Source organism: Panthera tigris, chromosome A1 (genome assembly GCF_018350195.1).
Source record: "Panthera tigris isolate Pti1 chromosome A1, P.tigris_Pti1_mat1.1, whole genome shotgun sequence".
Taxonomy (NCBI): Eukaryota; Metazoa; Chordata; class Mammalia; order Carnivora; family Felidae; genus Panthera; species Panthera tigris.
Window position 1 is genome coordinate 121,008,670 of NC_056660.1, and position 21,672 is coordinate 121,030,341.

General features: G+C 37.3%; 1 protein-coding gene across 1 annotated transcript in view; it reads right to left on the reverse strand.

Moving 5' to 3' along the window:
- Window positions 1–21,672, reverse strand: part of LARS1 (leucyl-tRNA synthetase 1) — a 76,692-nt gene that overhangs the window by 49,070 nt on the left and 5,950 nt on the right. Inside the window, exons 2-11 of the mRNA XM_007079964.3 lie at window positions 16,871–16,989; window positions 14,040–14,127; window positions 13,313–13,393; window positions 9,860–9,997; window positions 5,801–5,962; window positions 5,150–5,262; window positions 4,404–4,467; window positions 2,921–2,988; window positions 2,591–2,816; window positions 76–163 (exon numbers count right to left, since the gene is read on the reverse strand). Of these exons, the coding sequence (XP_007080026.1) occupies window positions 76–163; window positions 2,591–2,816; window positions 2,921–2,988; window positions 4,404–4,467; window positions 5,150–5,262; window positions 5,801–5,962; window positions 9,860–9,997; window positions 13,313–13,393; window positions 14,040–14,127; window positions 16,871–16,989 (1,147 nt within the window). The remainder of the gene's footprint in view (window positions 1–75; window positions 164–2,590; window positions 2,817–2,920; window positions 2,989–4,403; window positions 4,468–5,149; window positions 5,263–5,800; window positions 5,963–9,859; window positions 9,998–13,312; window positions 13,394–14,039; window positions 14,128–16,870; window positions 16,990–21,672) is intronic.

Sequence of the window (21,672 nt, forward strand, 5' to 3'; positions counted from 1 at the left end):
AAGTATGGAATTAATTAATACAACCAGAATGCAATCACCAAAGTATTTCTAGAAAGAAAGAAAGAAACTCTTTACCTTTATCCTCCTTAATGGTGAGCATTGGAAGAACATAGATCACCTTATAAGATGTTAAAGGTGCAAAAAGCGACACACCAAGCATCTCCTGTGAAACAAAAAGATCAGCATAAAAGGTGAAAAAACTTATTTTACTCACTCAAATTTAAAAGTGTTAATATTTTTAAGCCCTGAGAAGCTAACATTCAAAAATACATGAAGTAAAACAAACTCATTCTTTTATACACACTAGACTAAAAATAGTTGTAAATAATTATAATTCCCAAACGTGATGTCATAAGGTGGTCAGGAAATTAAAACACTAATACATTGCTGGTGGCATTGTACTCCTTGCGGGAAACGATATAAGAATCATAGCGAGACACAAAAACATTCACACAACTTAGATCCAGCCAGTCCTAGGAATTTACCTCAAAAGAAAAAAACATTTTTTCTTTGAGAAGTCTACCCAATGCTGTGTTAACTACAACAGCAAAACCTGGAAACAGCTAAAATTTAAATGATAGAAAAAGCATTTAACAAAATATGAGATATAAACAAAATAAAATACTGTATATCCATTTAAAACAATGATTAGCAGGGCACCTGAGTGGCTAAGTTGGTTGAGCATCCGACTCTTGACTTCGGCTCAGGTCATAATCTCATAGTGAGTTCAAGCCCCACATAGGGCTCTGGGCTGAAAGCACAGAGCCTACTTGGGATTCTGTCTCCCTCTCTCTCTGCCCCTCGCCAACTTGCTCTCTAGCTCTCTCTCCAAATAAAAATAAATAAATAAACTTAAAAAAAAACAAAAACAATGATTAGGAAGACAAATTGTATGAAAAACACACATCTAGTTTCTCTTAAAATCCAAAGATTCAACAATACTGAACCCATACTCTCAAAACTAAGCTAAAGACTGCACCTCTCAATTCCACACAGTTCCCACCGGCCCGCTTTATTCAAAGAGAAACTGCTTTTATGGAACTTACAGTCACGTGGGTGAAGGCTAAATATCGTAACAGTCTTAAGGGCTAAAAGCTGTTTTTTAATTTATACCACCCATTTTCCTCACTCCAAAATCTGTTCAAATTTACAGGGAAAGAAATTGCACTAGTAACAGGAAAAATCTCTGTTATTAACACTATTCCTAAAAACTTCTCAGACACAACTCCAACAGCTGATGAGAAGTGGCAGCACTGCTTGTAACAGAAAACGACAGGAATCTATTCAAATGTGCATTATAGAAAATGGTTAAATACGCTGTGGTACAGCCACACAATGGACTACTTATGTGGCTGCAAAACATAAGACATAAGGAAGCTATGCACCACAAGGCAAATACCAAGACATAGCTAAGGAAAAGAAAAAAGAAGAAAGCAAGATGCAGAAAAATGTGATAAAGTATACTGCCATTTGTGTTTTTTGTTTTTTGGGTTTTGGGTTTTTTTGTAGTAATCTCTACCCCCCAGTGAAGAATTCAAACTCAGGACCCTGACATTAAGAGTCACACACTCTTCTGACTAAGCCAGCCAGACGCCCCAAATTATATTGCCATCTGTATATTAAAAAGAGGAAGAGGGGCACCTGGGTAGCTCAGACAACTAAGCGTCTGACTTTGGCTCAGGTCATGATCTCACGGTTCGCGTTGGGCTCTATGCTGACAGCTCAGAGCCCGAAGCCTGCTTCGGATTCTGTGTGTCCCTCTCTCTCTACCCCTCCCCTGCTCACACTCTGTTTTGCCTCAAAAATAAATATTTTTTTAAAAAATCTAAAATAAACATTAAAAAAATTTGAAAATGTGATTTATCAAGATTCCTAAGATTAGCATTTATGAAAGGGTTTAATAAAATATACTCTGAAATTTTGGTAAGTAAATAAAGTGTAAGAATAAAAGCTATATAATCGTCCAGATTTAGTTACCATCAACCAAGATTCTTCAGAAAAACAAACAGCTGCAATTCTATACCAGAAACACAGGTAATCATATTCCACTGCAACCATTAAATCTCTTGGGGAGAACTGTCTATTTTTCAAGCAGATACTTACTGAACTGAAACATAAGAGTCAAAAATGCTATAGTGATATAGTCATACAAGGAATACTCCACAGCAATAAAAAAAGAACAAATCTACTACACACAACATGCATGAATTTCACAGACTTAATGTTGAGCAAAAGAAGCCAGACACAAAAGAGTACAGATTATATAATTCAATCACGTAAAGTTCAAGAACAGCAACTAATCTTTGATGACTAAAAGCAGAGTGGTGGTTACCTTTGTGGAAGAGGGGTGGGTACTGACTGCAAGATGGACGTGGGAGCACCTTCTGGACTACTGGAACTGGTCTGTATCTTGATTAGGGTGGAGTGTACACATGTAATAAAACTGCACCAAAATACTGAACTTACGATTTACACATTGCATGTATTCCTCAATTAAAATGATTTTTCCAATGCTCTTTTCTCAAGTGTCATGGATAAAATGTTCCTCTAAATTTAAGCACTAAAATTAAAAATCTGCTACCCAACTCACCTCTCCCATTAATTCCTTAACAACAGGCACCACTCCATTGTGTTTGGTAAAGCCCTGGTATGACATATTCCTGGCGGCTCTCTGGGTGCAGATGAATATATCACCATTCACCGTCTCAAACCCAATGTACTTCATATCAGGGCGAACCCAACAGTTGGTCTGTCCAAACATGGTCTCAGGTCTGAGAGTAGCAGCTACCAAGAAGATATTTTTCCCTTTCAGGCCACTAAGAAGAAAAAAATATATGTTTACACAAAGAAGTGTTGTGGATTCTATTGCATCTATCTGTTACTTCAAAAAGATAATGCAATAACTCTGCAGCGAACCTACCTTAATTTGGATGGGTACGGCTCAAGCACTTTCAACTTGATTAAAGTATATTCCTGAGGTCCCACACCCTAAACAAATAAACAAAACCAAACCTTAAGAAGAAAAAAGACTTGAATTAAACCCACACATAGAAGTGAGAGATCGGATTCAAACTTCTTAGATGGATTCTTGCATTGTTAGAATAATTCTTTCTTACAAGGAGGAGTCAGCCAGTAGGGAGCTGACTATATTCCCATAAAGTCTAAGGTGTAAGAAGTGACTTGAAAGACCACCTTCCCACTCCACACCAAATCAGAACTGGTAAAGGAGGCCCAGACTCTACTAAGTAAGGACAATTTGCTAAGAATTCACTTGAGAGTGAAGAATGAGGGGGGAAAAAGTGACTTAGAGTAATCACCCAAAACGGTGTTTACCAAAATGGGAGTCAGAATATGTAATCAAACAATCCCCCAGAGCAGCCATCATAGAAATATACTGGACCAGGGGCCAGAGCACAAGCATTCAAAACCTAGCTTGGGCTGTTACTAATATCTTGATCCAAGGGAGACAAAGTCTGAGACTTCATTCCTTCAACTGTAATATAACCGTACTGTGACTCACACAGGACTTATCCCAAAGAACACAGAAGACAAATGAAGAGTAAAATGCTTTGAAAAACTATGGCATACTACTGGAATTTAGGATACTGCTGGTGTTGACCATATTAAAAGTTAATACAGTCAGTAAACTGGGTCTTCTGAATTCAAAATTTTGATCAACTCTCATTTCTGTTAGATAAGTTACACCATAATTGAAAGCAAACTTCGAAAAGTAGTCGCTAGACTACAAATGCATTCAAAGATGGTAACAAAGGAAGATGCACTCATAGGGAATCCTAAGTTCAGATGCTGGCATTGTTGTTGATTTACTGTGCCACAGGTTTAGGCAAATGATCCTGGCTTCACTCAAGTATTGCAAAGAATAATGTTACTAAGGAATGTAGAATGAACTGATGTCATGCATGGCTAGAAGTACTTTAGAAATAAGCAAGCACATGATCAAAGCAAGTATAAATGGAATCTGTGTACATCAGTTAGCCACATATCTCATTACCTTGCCCCATCTCTCTTTTTAGAGCAGTGTATTCTCCAGGGAGCGCTCCTCAAACATTAGCCTACATGTGAGTCATATTGAAAGCTTATTAAAGACAGATTCCTGGGCTCCACCCTCAGAACTTCTTATTCAGCAATTTGGGGATGAGGCCCAAGAATGTGCTTTTCTCTCACAAGCAGATGAGATGCAGCTGGTCCTAGGACCACCTTTGGAGTAACAAGGTCTTAGACAAGACACAGAATCTTACAGTAACATTCTGTTTCCCTCTTCACAGCCACCAGAATACACCTCAGCACTGAAATAAAATTATTTAGGTTCCTGATCTATTCCGTAAACTCTATGGCCATAGTGAGAATTATTATAATAGCTACTCTATGTCACAAATAATTACCTCTCCAGTTTGCCTATCATGATCCATACAAGGCTGTCCATCTTTTGGAGAATAAATGGTATACCTAAAAAATAAATAGTAAGTGACAAATATTATTATAGTATACAAGTTTTATCCTAATGTATTTGCCTTTATTGCTAATATCTTACAATATTTCTTCTAACTAAAACTTTTAACTGAACAAATGTCTACATCAATTATTTATGCTTTTATGAGTAGTGGCCAGCCTATTTAATGAAAGCTTTCTGCCTTCATTAAAGGTAATACCCCTGAAAACTATGCACCGGTCTTGGCTTTGTGGTATGAAACAGATTCGAAGTGTCTCTTTTTGTGCCGGTAGGTATGAAACAGATTCTAAAATATAAATTCAGTTATGAAGCACACATAGTTTTTAATTAATCCATAGAATCAAGGAAGAATCTTAAACAACTTATAGAAAAAGTAGATAAACTAACACATATATAAAATTCTTTTTCTGCTTGACTGAAAATACTGAAAAGAATTAGGGAGATCATAACAGCCAATACTCCTATTCTCCCTCTTTTTAGCAGCTCAGACACATTAAACACTGGTAAAACACTAAAATGCTGGTAAGACAAAAAGGAAAACAAAGGAGACATGAGAACAAAAAAGAAAAAAGTTATAAGAAGAGAAAGGATAATGAAAAAAAGAAGCTATCTATCGGTCACTGAATTACAATGCAGAGTGAAATTTTTCTTTATTATACTGAAGGACAACAAACTCACCGCTTCCCAAATTTTATTTTACTTCTTTCTCTTAATGTTAAGTACTGCCACCTGACAAATGAATCATAGTAAGGATTAACATCAGTGGTGATGAAGGAGCGACGCCAGTCGACCTACAGAAAAGAAAATACATGATTTTTGAGAAATGTGTATAGTTTCTATGAATAAAAACTCCCACCAATTATTTACTCTTCCACTCTTTATTTTCCAACTTAAAATTATATCAAACATTAAAAGGAGAACAATATTCAGGTTCCACCTATTAAATATATATAATTATATTAACTTGTAAAAGTTTTTAAGCACACATATTCATATAACAAACATATAGAAATTATAAGTTAAGAAGGAACATTTAAATAACACCTTTGTGTATTCCTAAATATACAAACTAACCTTTGCCTTCTTCATAGTCTTTGAACAGAATTCCCTTCTACTAACTGCTAACATATTAAAACATTTTCAATACAACAAATATTAAAGTACTTCGCTGCTTACATCAAGGCCCATAACAATAACAGAACTAATTCATTACTGGAATACAGGTGGAATAAATTATTCTAAATTATGAGATGGTCCAAACTCACAGAAATCACATAAATACAAATGTGTTCTTCATATTTTCTTAAACTATAGGGGTGATGGACATACCTTCAAGCCCATTCTCTTCAGATCCTCAATAGCCAGTGGTGGGAAATAATCAAGCCAATGTTCTGCTTCAGAAAATTTGACTATCTCTTCATCAGACAGACCAAGGGATTTCATAATGTTCCACTGATATTTAGAAGATCCAGCTTTAGCAGCAGCTTTACTCTGAAAATAACCAGTAAAAACAAACTCCATCAAGAACCAACCAACAAATGATTACCAAATTCTAGGACCACAATCATTTTAAGTAAATAATCCCATTTAGTAGTAATTTTTCTACTCCAAAACATACTGTTGATATGTCAGCTTACTAACGAATTGAGATGTGCTATTCTGTCTGTCAAACCGAACAGTCTGATATTAAGACCTTGACACCAGAGGTAACTAAATCGTTGAAACCATAAAGAATTATCATCGAAGAGAAGATGTCAGCACCAAGCTCAATTTCCTTCTTCCTAATGCCATATGTATCTTTTTTAGTTATGAATAAGCTACTGACAAGAGTTTTGCCCTCTTCTAATATTTACCAATATCAAAAAGGCAACCAAATGTCAGGCATTGGAGGTGGGTAAAGGAGTTGAACTATAAACCTATAAAGGGAAGGAATTTGGGAGGTGATAGAACTGCTCTGTATGGTACTGTGGGGTTAGAAACACGACTCCAGGGGCATCTGGGTGGCTCAGTTGGTTAAGAGTCCAGCTTCGGCTGGACCATGATCTCATGGTTTGAGCCCTGCGTCAGGCTCTGTGCTGACACCTTAGAGCCTGAAGCCTACTTTGGATTCTGTGTCTCCCTCTCTCTCTGCCCCTCCCCCACTCACACTCTGTCTCACTCTCTCAAAATTAAACAAACATTTAAAAAAAAAGTAAAAAAAAAAAAGAAACACAACTCCATGTGTTTGTCAAACCAACACCACTATCTACTAAAAAGATTGAATTTTATTGTATATACATTTGTTTAAAAAATCAACCAGGATATGGGAGGAACCAAAGATGAAATGCAGACTGTGACAAATGTATCAAACAGTATTATTAATATATGATACAACCACACTTTGAAGTGAGTGGAAAAAAAGGAGTTTTGGAAGTAACTTTGTCGGGGAGTGGGGGGCACCTGGGTGGCTCAATCGATTGAGCATCCGACGTTAGCTGAAGTCATGATCTCATGGTTCGTGGGTTCAAGCCCCACAACAGGCTCACTGTTGTCAGCACAGAGCCTACTTCAGATTCTCTGTCCCCTGCTCTTTCTGCCCCTCCCCTGCTCACACTCTCTCTCTCTCAAAAATAACTAATAAAGGGGCAGCTGGGTGGCTCAGTCGGTTAAGCGTCTGACTTCGGCTCAGGTCATGATTTCATAGTTCGTGGGTTCAAGCCCCACATCAGGCTCTGTGCTGACAGCTCAGAGCCTGGAGCCTGTTTCAGATTCTGTGTCTCCTTCTCTCTCTTCCCCTACCCTGCTCACTCTCTGTGTCTCTGTCTCAAAAGTAAATAAACATTAAAAAAAAAAAATTTGTTTTTAAAATAACTAATAAAAACAATTTTAAAAATAAATAAAAGCAACTTTGGAGGGGTGCATGGCTGGCTCAGTCAATAGGACATGCGACTTGATCTCAGGGACTTTGACTTCAAGAGCCCCATGTTCAGCATGGAGCTTACTAAAAAAAAAAAAAAAAGAAAAGAAAAGTAACTTTGGAAAAGAATGTGTTGACTAGATTCTAAGAACAAAAAGTATATACAAACACTGTACTTTAGTTGGTAAAACTGTTCCTCCCAGGAGTATGGGTTAAGCAGTTCTGAACTACCAGTAGACTAGGATTGAATAAATTATATACTATAAATAATGAGGGCCAGATTTCTCAATGTCAGAGAAAGAAGTCAAATTGGCAAAGGGAGAATGCTAGAATGAGCCTTATGGTGCTAACAGGGAGCCAAAGTTATCAGTATGAACTTTTTTTTTTTTTTTTTTGAAGTAAACTCTAACCCCACTGTGGGGCTCAAACTCATGACCCCAAGATCAAGAGTCACATGCTCTATCAAATAAGTCAGCCAGGTGCCTCACAGTAAGAACTTTTTAAACATATATAGAGATAAAGAACTATTATAGACAGGTGCATATATGTGGGTTACCAGGGTTAATATATATATTTCCTTGCTCTTTCTCCTGAAAGGAGCTACAGTGAGTATACCTAGCATTGAGAACTTAGTTTTCTAAATACCATTTCTCAACTAAAGGAAACAGGCCTCCTTGGGGATGTGGTTGATTGCAGGGCTGGCACAGGGAAAATATAAGACAAGGCTGTAGTATCTTGGCACCAGAAAATAATAAAGGACTTCAAAAAGAAAAGAAAAAAGATGGGAGCATGTCAGAGGGCCACAGGAGCCAGCATAAAAGACTCTCAATGACCAAAATCAGAACAAGTTGAGTAATTACAATAACAACCCCCAAATACCAGAGAGTACTGGAGTATAACCCAAAGAATATAAATATGCATGAATCCACACCGATATAAAAAGGGAATGAATAAATAAGTAACTGGGGAAGAGAGGACAACTATTCTTTTCAGAAGAATTCTAGGTAATAAATGGAGAAAGAATGAGGGAAATGGAAAATCACTATTAGAACAACACAGTAATAGGGTGCCTAGGTGGCACAGTCAAATAAGCATCTGACTCCTGATTTCAGCTCAGATCATGATCTCACAGTTCATGAGTTCAAGCCCCAAATCAGGCCCTGCACTGACAGTGTGGAGTCTGTTTGGAATTCTCTCTCTCCCTCTCTCAAAAATAAACAAACATTAAAAAAAAAAAAAAAAGAACACAGTAAGAACTATAGCAGGCAGGCAAGATCCACAGATGAATGCTAAAATTAATGACAAAATATTTAAAAAGAAGATATTGAGGCGCCTGGGTGGCGGTCGGTTAAGCGTCCAACTTCGGTTCAGGCCACAATCTCAGAGTTCATGGGTTCGAACCCTGCATCAGGCTCTGTGCTGACAGCCCAGAGCCTGGAGCCTACTTAGGATTCTGTGTCTTCCCCTCTCTCTGCCCCTCTCCCACTCATGATCTGTCTCTCAAAAATAAATAAACATTATAAATAAATAAATAAATAAATAGTACTATTTCCATAGCCTCAAAGTATCTCTCAAAATATATACAAATCAAGGGGGAAAATGGAGTCCCTACAGTAGAAAAACCTGACAGACACCACCTAAACCAAATGATCAAGGTTAACATCACCAGTAATGAGATACCAATATCATACGCTCACTGATACAATGCAATGAGGAGGACATGTCACCTCTCAATCAACTCATGACTCATGAGAAAGCATTAAACAAACTCAAATTGAGGGACATTCTATAAATTATCTGACCAGCACTCTCCAGAAGTGTGAAAATCAAGGAAGACAAAGATGGAAGAGACTAAGGAGACATACTAAGGAGATGTGACAAGTAAATGCAATGTGGAATCTTGGATTAGACCTGCAAACAGAATAAGGGTGTTAATGAAAAAACTGTTCAAAGTCAAATGAGGTTTGTAGTTCTGCAAATAGGATTGTTCAAATGTTAATTTCTTAGCTTTCAGGGTTGTGCATGGTTATATAAGATGTAACCTTAGGGGAATTTAGGGGATCATGAGGGAACTCTGCTCTACCTTGCAATTCTTCTCTAAATCTAAAATTTATCGCCGAAAAAAGCAAAAGGGGGGGGAAGGGTCATCGAAAAGCCAGAAAAATAATTTCTGGCTTTGTTACTTTTTCAAAATTACTGAGTACTTTTTATGTGCTAAGTCCTGAAAATACAAAGATAAATTAGACAAGGCACCTGGGTGGCTCAGTCAGTTAAGTGTCTGACTCTTGATTTCGGCTCAGATTGTAATCTCATGGTTTGTAAGATCAAACCCCGCCTCAGGCTCTGTGCTCACTGCATAGAGCCTGCCTCTCTCTGCCCCTCCCCCATGCACACTCTCTCAAAGTAAATAAACATTAAAAAAAAAAAAAAGACAAATATAAATTAGACAAATATAAAATTTCAACCAAAATAAATATTATTAACCACCAAACCTTTTTTCCTTTGGCTTTATCCTTAATTATTACATCTTCTGTTTTAACATTGATTTCTTCCTCTTCCTCTTCTTCATCTGGAAAATCAGGGGGGCAACCATAAAGCTCTATTTCTCTTTTCAGTTTATCAGCACATGCCTATAACAAATACAACATTAGAGTGAAGTTCAAAATTTGAGGTAGAAACAATTTGAATTTTTTGGTATTTTTACAGCCAACTAAAATTGACTCTGAAATTTTCTGCAATACACCTATACACATGTGGATCACAATAGAAAACTCACATGATAAAATTCATGTACCTCAAAATTCACTAATTTATACATTAGTATTTTACTGCTTTTATTCAGCAAGCATTTATTCAACACTCAAAGTTCTTAATGTAGTATACTTTGTTAGACATTAAAAGTTCAAAAATACATAAGACATGAGGTGCCTGGGTGGCTCAGTCAGTTGAGCATCCAACTTCAACTCCGGTCCTGATCTGGTGGTTCACCAGTTCGAGACCTGTGTTGGGCTCTGTGCTAAAATCTCAGAGCCTGGAGTTGGCTTCTAATCTGTGTCTCCCTCTCTGCCCCTCCCCTGCTCACACTCTGTCTCTGTCTCTCTCTCAAAACTAAAATATACATGAAAAAAAAATTTTTTTAAGAGAAAAACATAAGACATAGAGTTATCATTTTGAATAACAATATGAATCACAGCATTTATCAATTTAAAGATTACTATTTTATATCACCATCATCATCACAACCTTCTGAGGTAGATAGGACAGGTATTTAGTTAGAAAACACACACTTGAGAGATGAAGGGGTTTATCCAAAAGTTATAAATCTAGCAAACTACAGAGATAACACATGAACTTTGGCTTTCCACCCCAGCTCCTCTCAATTACACTATAATATCACATATAACACATATCATACATATATATTATATATGTATATATATTATGTACGTGTATATACACGTACATATATAGTATATGTATCATATATGTATATGTATACATAGGTATATATGTATATGTAATATATATATATACACAAAGATGACACCAAGTTAAAGTTAAGAGAAAAATGCAAATATAGGATTATGACTTTTAAAAACGAAGGGGACTCTTCCACGCAGAAGAATTTCAGTTAACTAATAAGGAAAGAATGACACAACTAGAAAGTCACCATTTTATAAACACTTATTCAATAAGTGAAGCAGACAAGAAGCATCAAATGATGCTAAAACCACTGGGTTATTGGATAACCAGATATTCAGAGGCTCCCAAAGTATCATCTGCAGATTACTTTTCAATAACCCATCTTCAGAATGAAATCTGACAGTTACTAGCTCAACATCATTAAAATGGGACAAAGTGCCATTCTATGCCTTTTGATGTGATACAATGGGAAGTTTACGCCTCACCAATGTAGTATTCTTGTCAAAATATTTAACCCAGATGTAATCATGAAGAAATAATCAGAAAATTCAGACTATGGACCATTCTACAAAATAACTAGCATACACTCTTCAACGACATCAACGTCATGACAAACTACAAGAAACCGAAAAGAATTAATGACCAAATGCAACGTGTGACCGACAACACACAAAGTAAAAAAAAGGCCGGAAAGGACATTTTGGGACAACTGGAAACATCTGACTAGAGATTAGATGAAGATGCTAATATTACATCAATGTTAAATTTCTTGGAGGGGATAATGAAACTGTGATGATGTATAAAATGCCTTTGTTCTCAAAAGACACATGCTAAAGTAGTTAGAGGTAACACAGCATGCTATGTGTAACTTTCACATAAACAGAGTTCACAGAAACAGAGAAAAGAAAGTATGCATGTATTACATGTGCATTAAGAGAACCAAAGGAATTATGGAAAATGTTAATATTCGGTAACTATGAGTGAAGGGTATATGGCTGTTCATTCTATCCTTTTACCTGTTCTGCAGGTTTGACATTTTTCAAAATAAAAGGTTGGAGAAGCAAAAGAAATGGGAAGTTAAATTTCCCAACCCTCTTACATTTAAGGAATCCTTTCGACAATAATTGTCTGGCCCCTTCTTTACTGAGAATTATTTCTAATATAAATTTATGACAAACGAAGACATTTGCAAACATGATCAAAATATGATACAACTAAAACAAACAGTATTATACGTTTAAAAAACTGTTTATTACTCTATGTATGTCATGAATACTTGTTAATAGTTATTATCTAACTTGAAAACAGAAATATCAGTATGTAAGGTCACCAATAGAGATACAAAAATTACTGAGAAATCACTTAGACCTGGGGCGCCTGGGTGCCTCAGTTGGTTGAGCGCCCGACTTTGGCTCAGGTCATAATCTCGCAGTTCGTGGGTTTAAGCCCCGCGTCAGGTTCTGTGCTGACAGCTCAGAGCCTGGAGCCTGCTTTGGATTCTGTGTCTCCCTCACTCTCTGCCTGTCCCTTGCTCATGCTCTGTCTCTGTCTTTCAAACAATAAATAAATGTTAAAAAAATTTTTTGGGGGACGCCTGGGTGGCTTGGTCGGTTGAGCGTCCGACTTCGGCTCAGGTCATGATCTCACGGTCTGTGAGTTCGAGCCCCGCGTCGGGTTCTGTGCTGACAGCTCAGAGCCTGGAGCCTGTTTCAGATTCTGTGTCTCCCTCTCTCTCTGCCCCTCCCCTGTTCATGCTCTGTCTCTCTCTGCCTCAAAAATAAATAAACATTAAAAAATAATAAATAAATAAATAAAAATAAATAAATAAAAAAATAAAATATTTTTTTTGTTAAAAGAAATCACTTAGACCTTAACGTATACCCTTTATTTAAGTACTTCTTCAAATGCCTTTTAAAATTTAATTTTCATGGGACACAGGGGTGGCTCACTCAGTTAAGCTTCCAACTTCGGTTCAAGGTCATGATCTCACAGTTCATGCATTTGAGCCCTGCATTGAGCTCTGCATTGACAGCATGGAGACTGATTGGGATTCTCTCCCTCTCTCTCCCTGCCCCTCTTCTCCACTCATTCTCTATCTCTCTCAAAATAAATAATAAACTTTTAAAAAACTGTTTCTCAAGGCGCCTGGCTGGCTCCGTTGGTTGAGCGTGCAACTTCGTCTCAGGTCACAATCTCACCGTTCATGGGTTCGAGCTCTGCATTGGGCTCTGTGCTGGCAGCTCAGAGCCTGGAGCCTGCTTCGAATACTGTGTCTCTGTCTCTCTCTCTGACCCTGCCCTGCTCACGCTCTCTCTCTCTCTCTCAAAAATAAATAAACATTAAAAAAATATTTTTTAACTGTTTCTAATTGAAAAAAATAGTTTTCACTATAATGAATTCAGCTCATGCCAAGACATTGCATTATAATAAATATCTGAAAATACTATTTCAAGCTCTTAAATTGGGCATTACATCTGCTTTAAGCTAAAAAGAGTAGGAACCGATCCCAAAAGCAATCTTACCTTGATAGGCATTCCAGTACAGTGTAAACCAAAGGGAAACAGACAAGTTTTTCCTTTCAGTCTCTGGTATCCTACTGCAAACTACAAAAAGAAAACTAAATTTAAATTATAAGTTTAAATGCTAGATGAATACAGAATGTTGACTGTTCATGAAGATCATGGGCTCAGATTTCCTCTTCCTCTCTTGCTTTAGAAGGAAGTCATTCCCTGGAGCGTCTGGGTGGCTCAGTCAGTTAAGAGTCTGACTCTTGATTTCAGCTCAGGTCATGATATCAGGTTCATGAGAACGAGCCCTACATCAGGCTCTGCATTAACAATGTGGAGCCTGCTTGGGATTCTCTGTCTCCCTCTGTCTGCCCTTTCCTGCCCCACTCAAAAATAAATAAATAAATATTTAAAAAAAAAAAAAAAAGAAAGAAAGAAAGAAAAAGAAAAGAAGGAAGTCATTCCAAAATTCTGGCCCATTGTTCTTTTTTTCTGTCTTTTCACCAAAAAGGAATTACTTATGACCATGCATAAATAATTAGAACCCTGCACACATACACACAGCATATACAAATTAAATATAAGAATATTTAATATAGGTAAAAATATAACATTTAGGCTTAAAATTAAGGAATTCTAAGTTATCTTAACAGGAAATAAATCCCATACATGCCATTTTCTTCAAAATAGTATTTATCAAAGACCCTCAATCCCATTATGTTAACCACAGAGGAAACATTACCTCACATTTGGATAAAGAAAATGTGTGTCCCAAATGAAGGCGCCCATTCATATACGGATATGGGAAGGTTACAAAGTACTTGCCCTTGCTGCAAAACAATCATGAAAAAACAAAGTACAGAAAAGAAAATGTTAAGTTCCTTTTAAAATGAGGAGGTAGGGGGAAGGGAAAGCTTATTACAAACAACTTGTTTAAATTTTATTATTTAAAAGACCTTTAAAAGTAAACATATGAATGTGGAAATTAAAAGCCCTCTGAAATTGAAACTTAATTGTGATTTAGAAAAAATAAAATGTTTATGGTTAGATATTAAAGAAATAAATATCCTTGCAGCAAATACTGGAGGTTTAACTTAAAAATGCTGAGTAAAGATAATTTACTGAGGATAATTTTAATACTCTTAGGAAACTGGATTAATTTAGTATTTTAGTGATTAAATGAGATTTGCCTTCATTTGATATATATAAAGCAATTCAAAGTCCATCAGCTATAATAAAACATCTTCAGTATTACATGACACATGGAAAATTAATTTAAGAAGTGTCTCTCTAAAGCTGTTTAATTTATTATATTATTTTTTCTTACAATCAAATGTATAACGTACCTATAAAAGTTACAAAGCACAATAAAATGAATGCCTGTAAGCATGCTATCCAAGTGATGAGCCCACTGAATCTACACTGTGTGCTCCTCAGCCCTCTCCCCGCAGAGAAAACCAGTATCTTGAAATCTACTTTTGTCATTCCCTTCATTTTGAATAGTTTATATCTCTGTCTGTGTCCTTAAACAATGTTATCACTTACTTTTGCTCACCTATGAGCTTCATTAAAAATTATACACCAGGGCACATGGCTGGCTGGCTCAGTTGGTAGAGCAAGCGACTCTAGGGTTGTGATTTCAAGCCCCATGTCGGGTGGAGATATTACTGAAAAAAACTCTTTTTTCATTCAATGTTACATTTCTAAGTTCCCTCACTTCATTTTCTTTCATGGAACAAAGTTTTCAGTTCACTCACGATAACTTTACCTGAAGTTGGCCAAAATTCTAGAAACAACAAAAGCTATAAAGTATAACATCAAAGACTTTATATTACAGCAACACTCTTAATTTCTTTAAAAAAAAAAAAAAAAAAAAAAAGTCCAAATTCAGAGTTGCCTGAGTGGCTCAGTCAGTTAAGTATTTGACTTCAGATCAGGTTGTGATCTTGCAGTTTGTACCTTTGACCTCAGCATCGGGTTCTCTGCTGTCAACACATAGCCTGCTTTAGATCCTCTGTCCTCCTCTCTCTCTGTACCCCCCTGCACATGCACGCTTTCTCTCTCTTTCTCAAAAATAAACATAAAAAAATTCCACTAGCATGTTGCTTAGTGGCAAGGAAAGTACCTTTTGAAATCAGAATGTCCTAAAAAGTAGTCCAGGCCTTGTCAATTCCTAGCTATGCAACCTGGAACTGGTTACTTAGCCTCCCTGTACCTCAGTATCCTCATCTATAAAATGGGAATAGGGGCACCTGGGTGGCCCAGTCAGTTGAGCATCTGACTTTGGCTCAGGTCAAGATTTCACGGTTTGTGGGTTTGAGCCCCATGTTGGGCTCTGTGCTGACAGCTCAGAGCCTGGAGCCTGCTTCAGATTCTGTGTCTCCCTCTCTCTCTGCCCTTCCTCTGCTTGTGCTCTGACTCTGTCTCTCAAAAATAAATAAATGCTTAAAAAATATATTAATAAAGAAATAAAATAAGGATAAAAATACTGCTAACCTTAAAGTGTTATTAAAAAGATTAAATGATAATAGGCATACTAAAAATGGAATATTTCCTAAGCCTTTGCATAACAACCAATAAGTTTTCAAGATTAGCTACTATTTTAATTATTGTCAATGTATTTCGTCATTGTAACAAGAACATTTTTCTACATTTCAACATATCTGAAATTGAGATGCTCCTATAATTGATGCATACATTTATTACACTACTGTTTGGGGGCAGTTATTTTGTTTTTATTTTTCCCTAGTACCATATCATTACCTGTGGCTTGTCTTATAATTGATGCTTAAAACCAAGGCAATACAGTATTTATGAAATAAGATCTTAAAATACAGAAACCCTTGAAAAAAAAAATTTAAAGAGTTGGGTTGCTGTGTTTTTTTTGTTTTGTTTTTTAGCATTTATTTATTTCTGAGAGAGAGAGAACACACCCAAGCTAACAAGCAAGGGAAGGGCAAAGAGAGGGAGACAGAGGATCTGAACAGGGCTCCACCCTGACAGTAGAGAGACCGATGTGGGGCTCCAACTCATGAACCACAAGATCATGACCTGAGCCAAAGTCAGAAGCTTAACTGACTAAGCCACCAAGGTGCCCCTGAAACCCTTCAAAATTTAATACTTGGTGTCTTTGGACATAATTAGCACCATAATATGAATCTCTACTAGAATAATCTCATTTTATCAGTTAGGAAAGACAAAACTTCAAAACATTCTCTTTTGTCTAAATATGAAAAATATTAGTTAAAAAAAAAGCTATGTAGAAAAAGTCCTTTAAGAATTCTATAGGAGGAGCATCTAGCTCACTCAGAGAGCATGCAACTCTTGATCCCAGGGTCGTGAATTCAAGTCCCACACTAGGCACAGAGCTCACTTAAAAAAAAAAAAAAAAAAAAAAAAAAAAAATTCTATTGGAAAGAAAATCCTACTTTGAAATCAAGAAAATAAAAGTTACCTTCTTCAGCCCATTTCAGACATTATAAGTACAATCTGCCTTATCCTTTCCACAAAGCAGTTTCTGTAGCCAACAGTCTTGGGAACACAAGATGTAGAACTCCATAAAGTACTACTCACCTAGTCTGGTTCTCCACATTAGATGCATTAACCTCAAACACTTTCTCAGTATCCCATTTCTGTTGGATTTCTTTCTCAATCTTCTTCAAAAAGTCCACTTTTGCTGTTCCTTTTCTTTCCTGTTGGACACAAAAGAGATACAACAATCCACTCTATACTTGGACAGTCTTGCTTTAAAAAAAGAAAAAAAAAATACGTTCACATAGAACAAGCTGTTTACTTATAGGCAATTTTTCCATGGTTGTTATGAACTTTAAACAAACAAGATTAAAAATTTGCGCTATCACAATCTGTTTACTTTAAACACCAAAGGGATAGTTAATGAATTACTAAAATATATAAAGGGCTTTGAAATACTTCTATTAAATGAGACACTAAAACAGATACTGTTCCTATTTAGTTAAGATGCACAAATACTTAGAAAAGTACAAGATGGCCAAGCTGCAATAATGCTCAATCAAAGGATGCTGAGACCCGATGGGAAGAGGCTGAGGAAGGGTTAGTTATCTACATGTTTTTTTTCAAGGCAACTGATGAAGAACTCCTCTCCAAAATGGTTAACAGACTATTAACATGAAATTTAAATGAAACAGAATGGCAAGCATGTCTCTAATATATCAGATGTACCAGCAACATTGCCATCCTTCCATAAGCTGCCTGTGGATGAAAGTGAAAGCAAAAAAACAAGCATGATCATTCTACCTCTGAAAAAGGAAGCGTTAGAGCTTCCTTCTCAGTTTGTGACTGTGTGAAAAACAGATGCTAAAAGCAGGTAAGTCAAAGCTGGCGTGGAATGAAACACAGAGCAGACAAGTATGAAAGCTGGATACTAATGGACCATACACAAATCTAATTCTGTTTTGAAATTTAGTATTAGTCTCTAAAATGTATTTTCTGGTATAGTTATCTGAACTGAAATTGGATTTTACCCCCTTCTTATGTGCAAACATTCCCAGATTGTGCAGCATTTTCAAATGAGAAAATACCTGGGCTCTATTCATACCTTTTTTTTTAAGATTTTTTTTTTAAGTAATCTCTACACCCAACATGAGGCTCAAACTTACAACCCCAAGATCAAGAGTCACATGTTCTACCAAGTGAGCCAGCCAGGTGCCTCTGGGTTCTACTCATACTTTTACAACCTACTACACAAGACGACCTTGCCAAGTTACCTAAAGACTGCAACTCAGTCTCCTTTAAGAGTGCCTCTCTCTGTCCTTTCACCCAACAATTTAAAAAATGCTTTCCAATGGGGCGACTGGCTGGCTCAGTCCAGGGAGCACACAACTCTTGATCTTGGGTACGTGAGTTCAAGCCCACATTGGGCATATAATTCACTTAAAAATATGTATTTAGGGGTGCCTGGGTGGCTCTGCCAGCTGAGTGTCCAACTTCAGCTCAGGTCATGATCTCACAGCTTGTGAGTTCAAGCCTCATGTCGGGCTCTGTGCTGACAGTGTGGAGCCTGCTTGGGATTCTCTCCCTTTCCCTCTCTCCCTGTCCCCTCCCCACATGCTCTCTCTCTTCTCTTTCTCAGATAAACTTTAAATAGATACACAATGTATATACACACATATGTATATACGTGAGATCAGGTCAAGATCTCAGTTTGTGAGTTCGAGACCTGCGCTGGGCTCTGTGCTGACAGCTCAGAGCCTTGAGCCTGCTTCAGATTCTGTGTCTCCCTCCCTTCCCCTGCTCACCCTCTGTCCCTCTCTCTCATGAATAATCAAACATTAAAAAAAATTTTTTTTAATTTTAAATTTAAAAAAAGTATGCTCTCTCTCTCCAAAATAAACAAACATTTAAAAAACATTGGGGCACCTGAGTGGCTCAGTCGAATGAGCATCTAACTTCAGCTCAGGTCATCATCTCCCAGTTCATGAATTCGAGCCCTGCATCAGGCTCATTGCTGTGGTGCAGACACTGCTTCAGATCCTCTGCCCACCTCTCTTTGCCCCTCTCCCACCGGCGTTCTCTCAAAAATAAACATTTTTTTTAATTTACAAATAAAAAAAATTTTTTTTTAATTTTTAAAAAAGGGGCGCCTCGGTGGCTCAGTTGGTTAAGCATCCGACTTTGGCTCAGGTCATGATCTCACAGCTTGTGGGTTTGAGCTCCACACTGGGCTCTGTGCTGATAGCTCAGAGCCTGGAGTCTGCTTCGGATTCTCTGTCTCCCCCTCGCTCGCTCTGTCTCTCTCTCAAAAATAGACATTAAAAAAATTAATACATATATATACACACACACACATATATTTTATACTACTTTTTAAAAAAGTGGACCGCCTGGTGGCCTCGGTCAGTAGAGCATGTGACTCCTGACCTCTCTGTTGTGAGTTGAAGCCCCACATTGTATGTAGAGCTTACAAAAACTACTTTTGGGGCAGCTGGGTGGTCAGTTGGTTTAGCACCTGACTCCTGATTTCAACTTAGGTGATGATCTCATGGTTCATGGGATCAAACCCCATATTAGGCTCTGTGCTGAGTGTGGAGCCTGCCTGGGATTCTCTCTCCCTCTCTCTCTCTGACCATCCCCAGCTGACACTCTCGCTCTCTCTCAATCAATGAATCTATCAATCAATAAGCTTTCTATTTGTATCACAAATATACTGGACTTTTAAATGGTTACACAAATTTGAACACTTGCAAAGAGGAATTATGTGCAATAAAAAAACCCCAAACTTAACATTATTTCTCCAATAACTATCTTAAATATACTTTGTGTATTAAGTAATAAAATAACAAACACTATTAAAATTAAGATTTAATACAAATCTACTAAAAGGTATCAGCTCTGTTGTACTATTTTCAGTTTTCTATATTTTAAACCAAAGAACGGTTTCCTATTTTTTAACGTAGTTAAACGTAGTTTTAACGTCGTTAAAAAACAGGAGACAAAGACAAGCAACAGAAAGATGAAATATCAGCTTACAAGGAGGAGGTAAATGATGGATTAAAGGAAGAACCTTGCCAGAGAGGCAGAGAAGAAATGAGAAAGAATTCCCTACTTTGAAAACTCCTGGGGACACCTGGCTGACTCAGTCAGTAGAGCACACAACTCTTGACCTTGGGGTTGTGAGTTCTAGCCCTGTGCTGGGTGTAGAGATTACTTAAAATCTTAAAGGGGCACCTGGGTGCCTCAGTCGGTTGAGTGTCCGACTTTGGCTCAGGTCATGATCTCATGGTTTGTGAGTTCAAGCCCTATGTCGGGCTCTGTGCTGACAGCTCAAAGCCTGGAGCCTGCTTCGGATCCTGTGTCTCCCTCTCTCTCTGCCCCTCCCCCGCTCATGCTCTGTCTCTGTCTCTCAAAAATGAATAAACATTAAAAAAAAATTTTTAATAAATAAATAAAATCTTAAAGGGGCACCTGGGTAGCTCAGTCAGTTAAGCATGGGACTTCAGCTCAAGTCATGATCTTGCAGTTCATGGGTTCAAGCCCCACACCACACTGGGCTCTGTGCTGACAGCTCAGAGCCTGGAGCCTGTTTCAGTTTCTGTGTCTCCCTCTCTCGCTGCCCCTCTCCTGCTCAAACTGTGACTCTCTCTCTCTCAAAAATTAGCATTAAAAAAAAAGTTTAAATAAATAAATAAACTCTTTGAAAAAAAGAGACAGAAAAAAGAAAAAGAAAAATCATGGACATAACAAGTTCCTCCAGTAATTAAAGGAAAATAAAAGTGACAAGGAAATATTTTGTTTCTATAAATCCTTACAGGATTGCTGAGTGGAAATGATATCAAAACACAAATATAATCAAGTCAATTCCTTATCAGAGGATCTCTATAGTGGTCAGAATAGATTCTATACTGTTAAACCTGGCACTTAAGGCCCTTCTTGTCTCATTTCTGCCAAGTCCCTCCCTCCTTCCTTTTTTATATATTTTTTTTAGTGTTTATTTATTTTTCAGAGAGAGCATGCACGTAAGCATGCACAAGCAAGGGAGGGGCAGAGAGAGAGGGAGACACAGAATCTGAAGCAGGCTCCAGTCTCTGAACGGTCAGCACAGAGCCGGACATGGGGCTCGAACTCACAAACTGTGAGATCATGACCTGAGCCGAACTCACAGGCTTAACTGACTGAGCCATCCAGGCACCACTCAGGTCACCCACTGTAAAGGACATGAAAGAAACAGTCTTCACAAATTACTAAGAACTATGTTTTTTTTCACTGTTATTGAGCACATTAAATGCACAAAATCTCTTCTTTGAGGTTTCTGCTTCTCAGAAAAACTTGTCCATCAAAACATCCAAGGTCAATTGTAATGAAACCTGATATTGGCCCCACCACCAACTGTTGTTTGACCTTGAGAAGTGACTTGATCAATCTGAGCCTTAATTTCTTCACTGGTTATTTAACTAGACAATTGGTCAGAGGTTCAAAACTTTGGCATTTTTGACAGTTTAGGTTAAATAATTTTTTGTGTTTTGTCTTGTGCATTGTAAGAGGCTTAGAAGCATCCCTGGCTTCTGCCCACTAGATGCCAGGAGAATCCCCTAGTTGTGACAACCAAACAGTCTCCAGACCAAATGTTCTCAGGAGGACAAGACCATCCCCAGTAAAGAACCACTAAAAAAGATAACAAGCTCTTCTATATATTCATAATATTCTGCAGTTCTTGAAACTTTTATGAACAGTAACTTTTTGCATCTTAACAATAACCCTAAGAAGGAGGCAGACCAGTGATTACCATTTCAAAGATGATAAATGATAAATCTGAAGTTCGGAGATCACTGTGGCAGCAAAAAGTCAAGGTGGACAAAAATGTTCATCTTCTGGCTTCTATTTCTGCTTCCTCCTAGTAC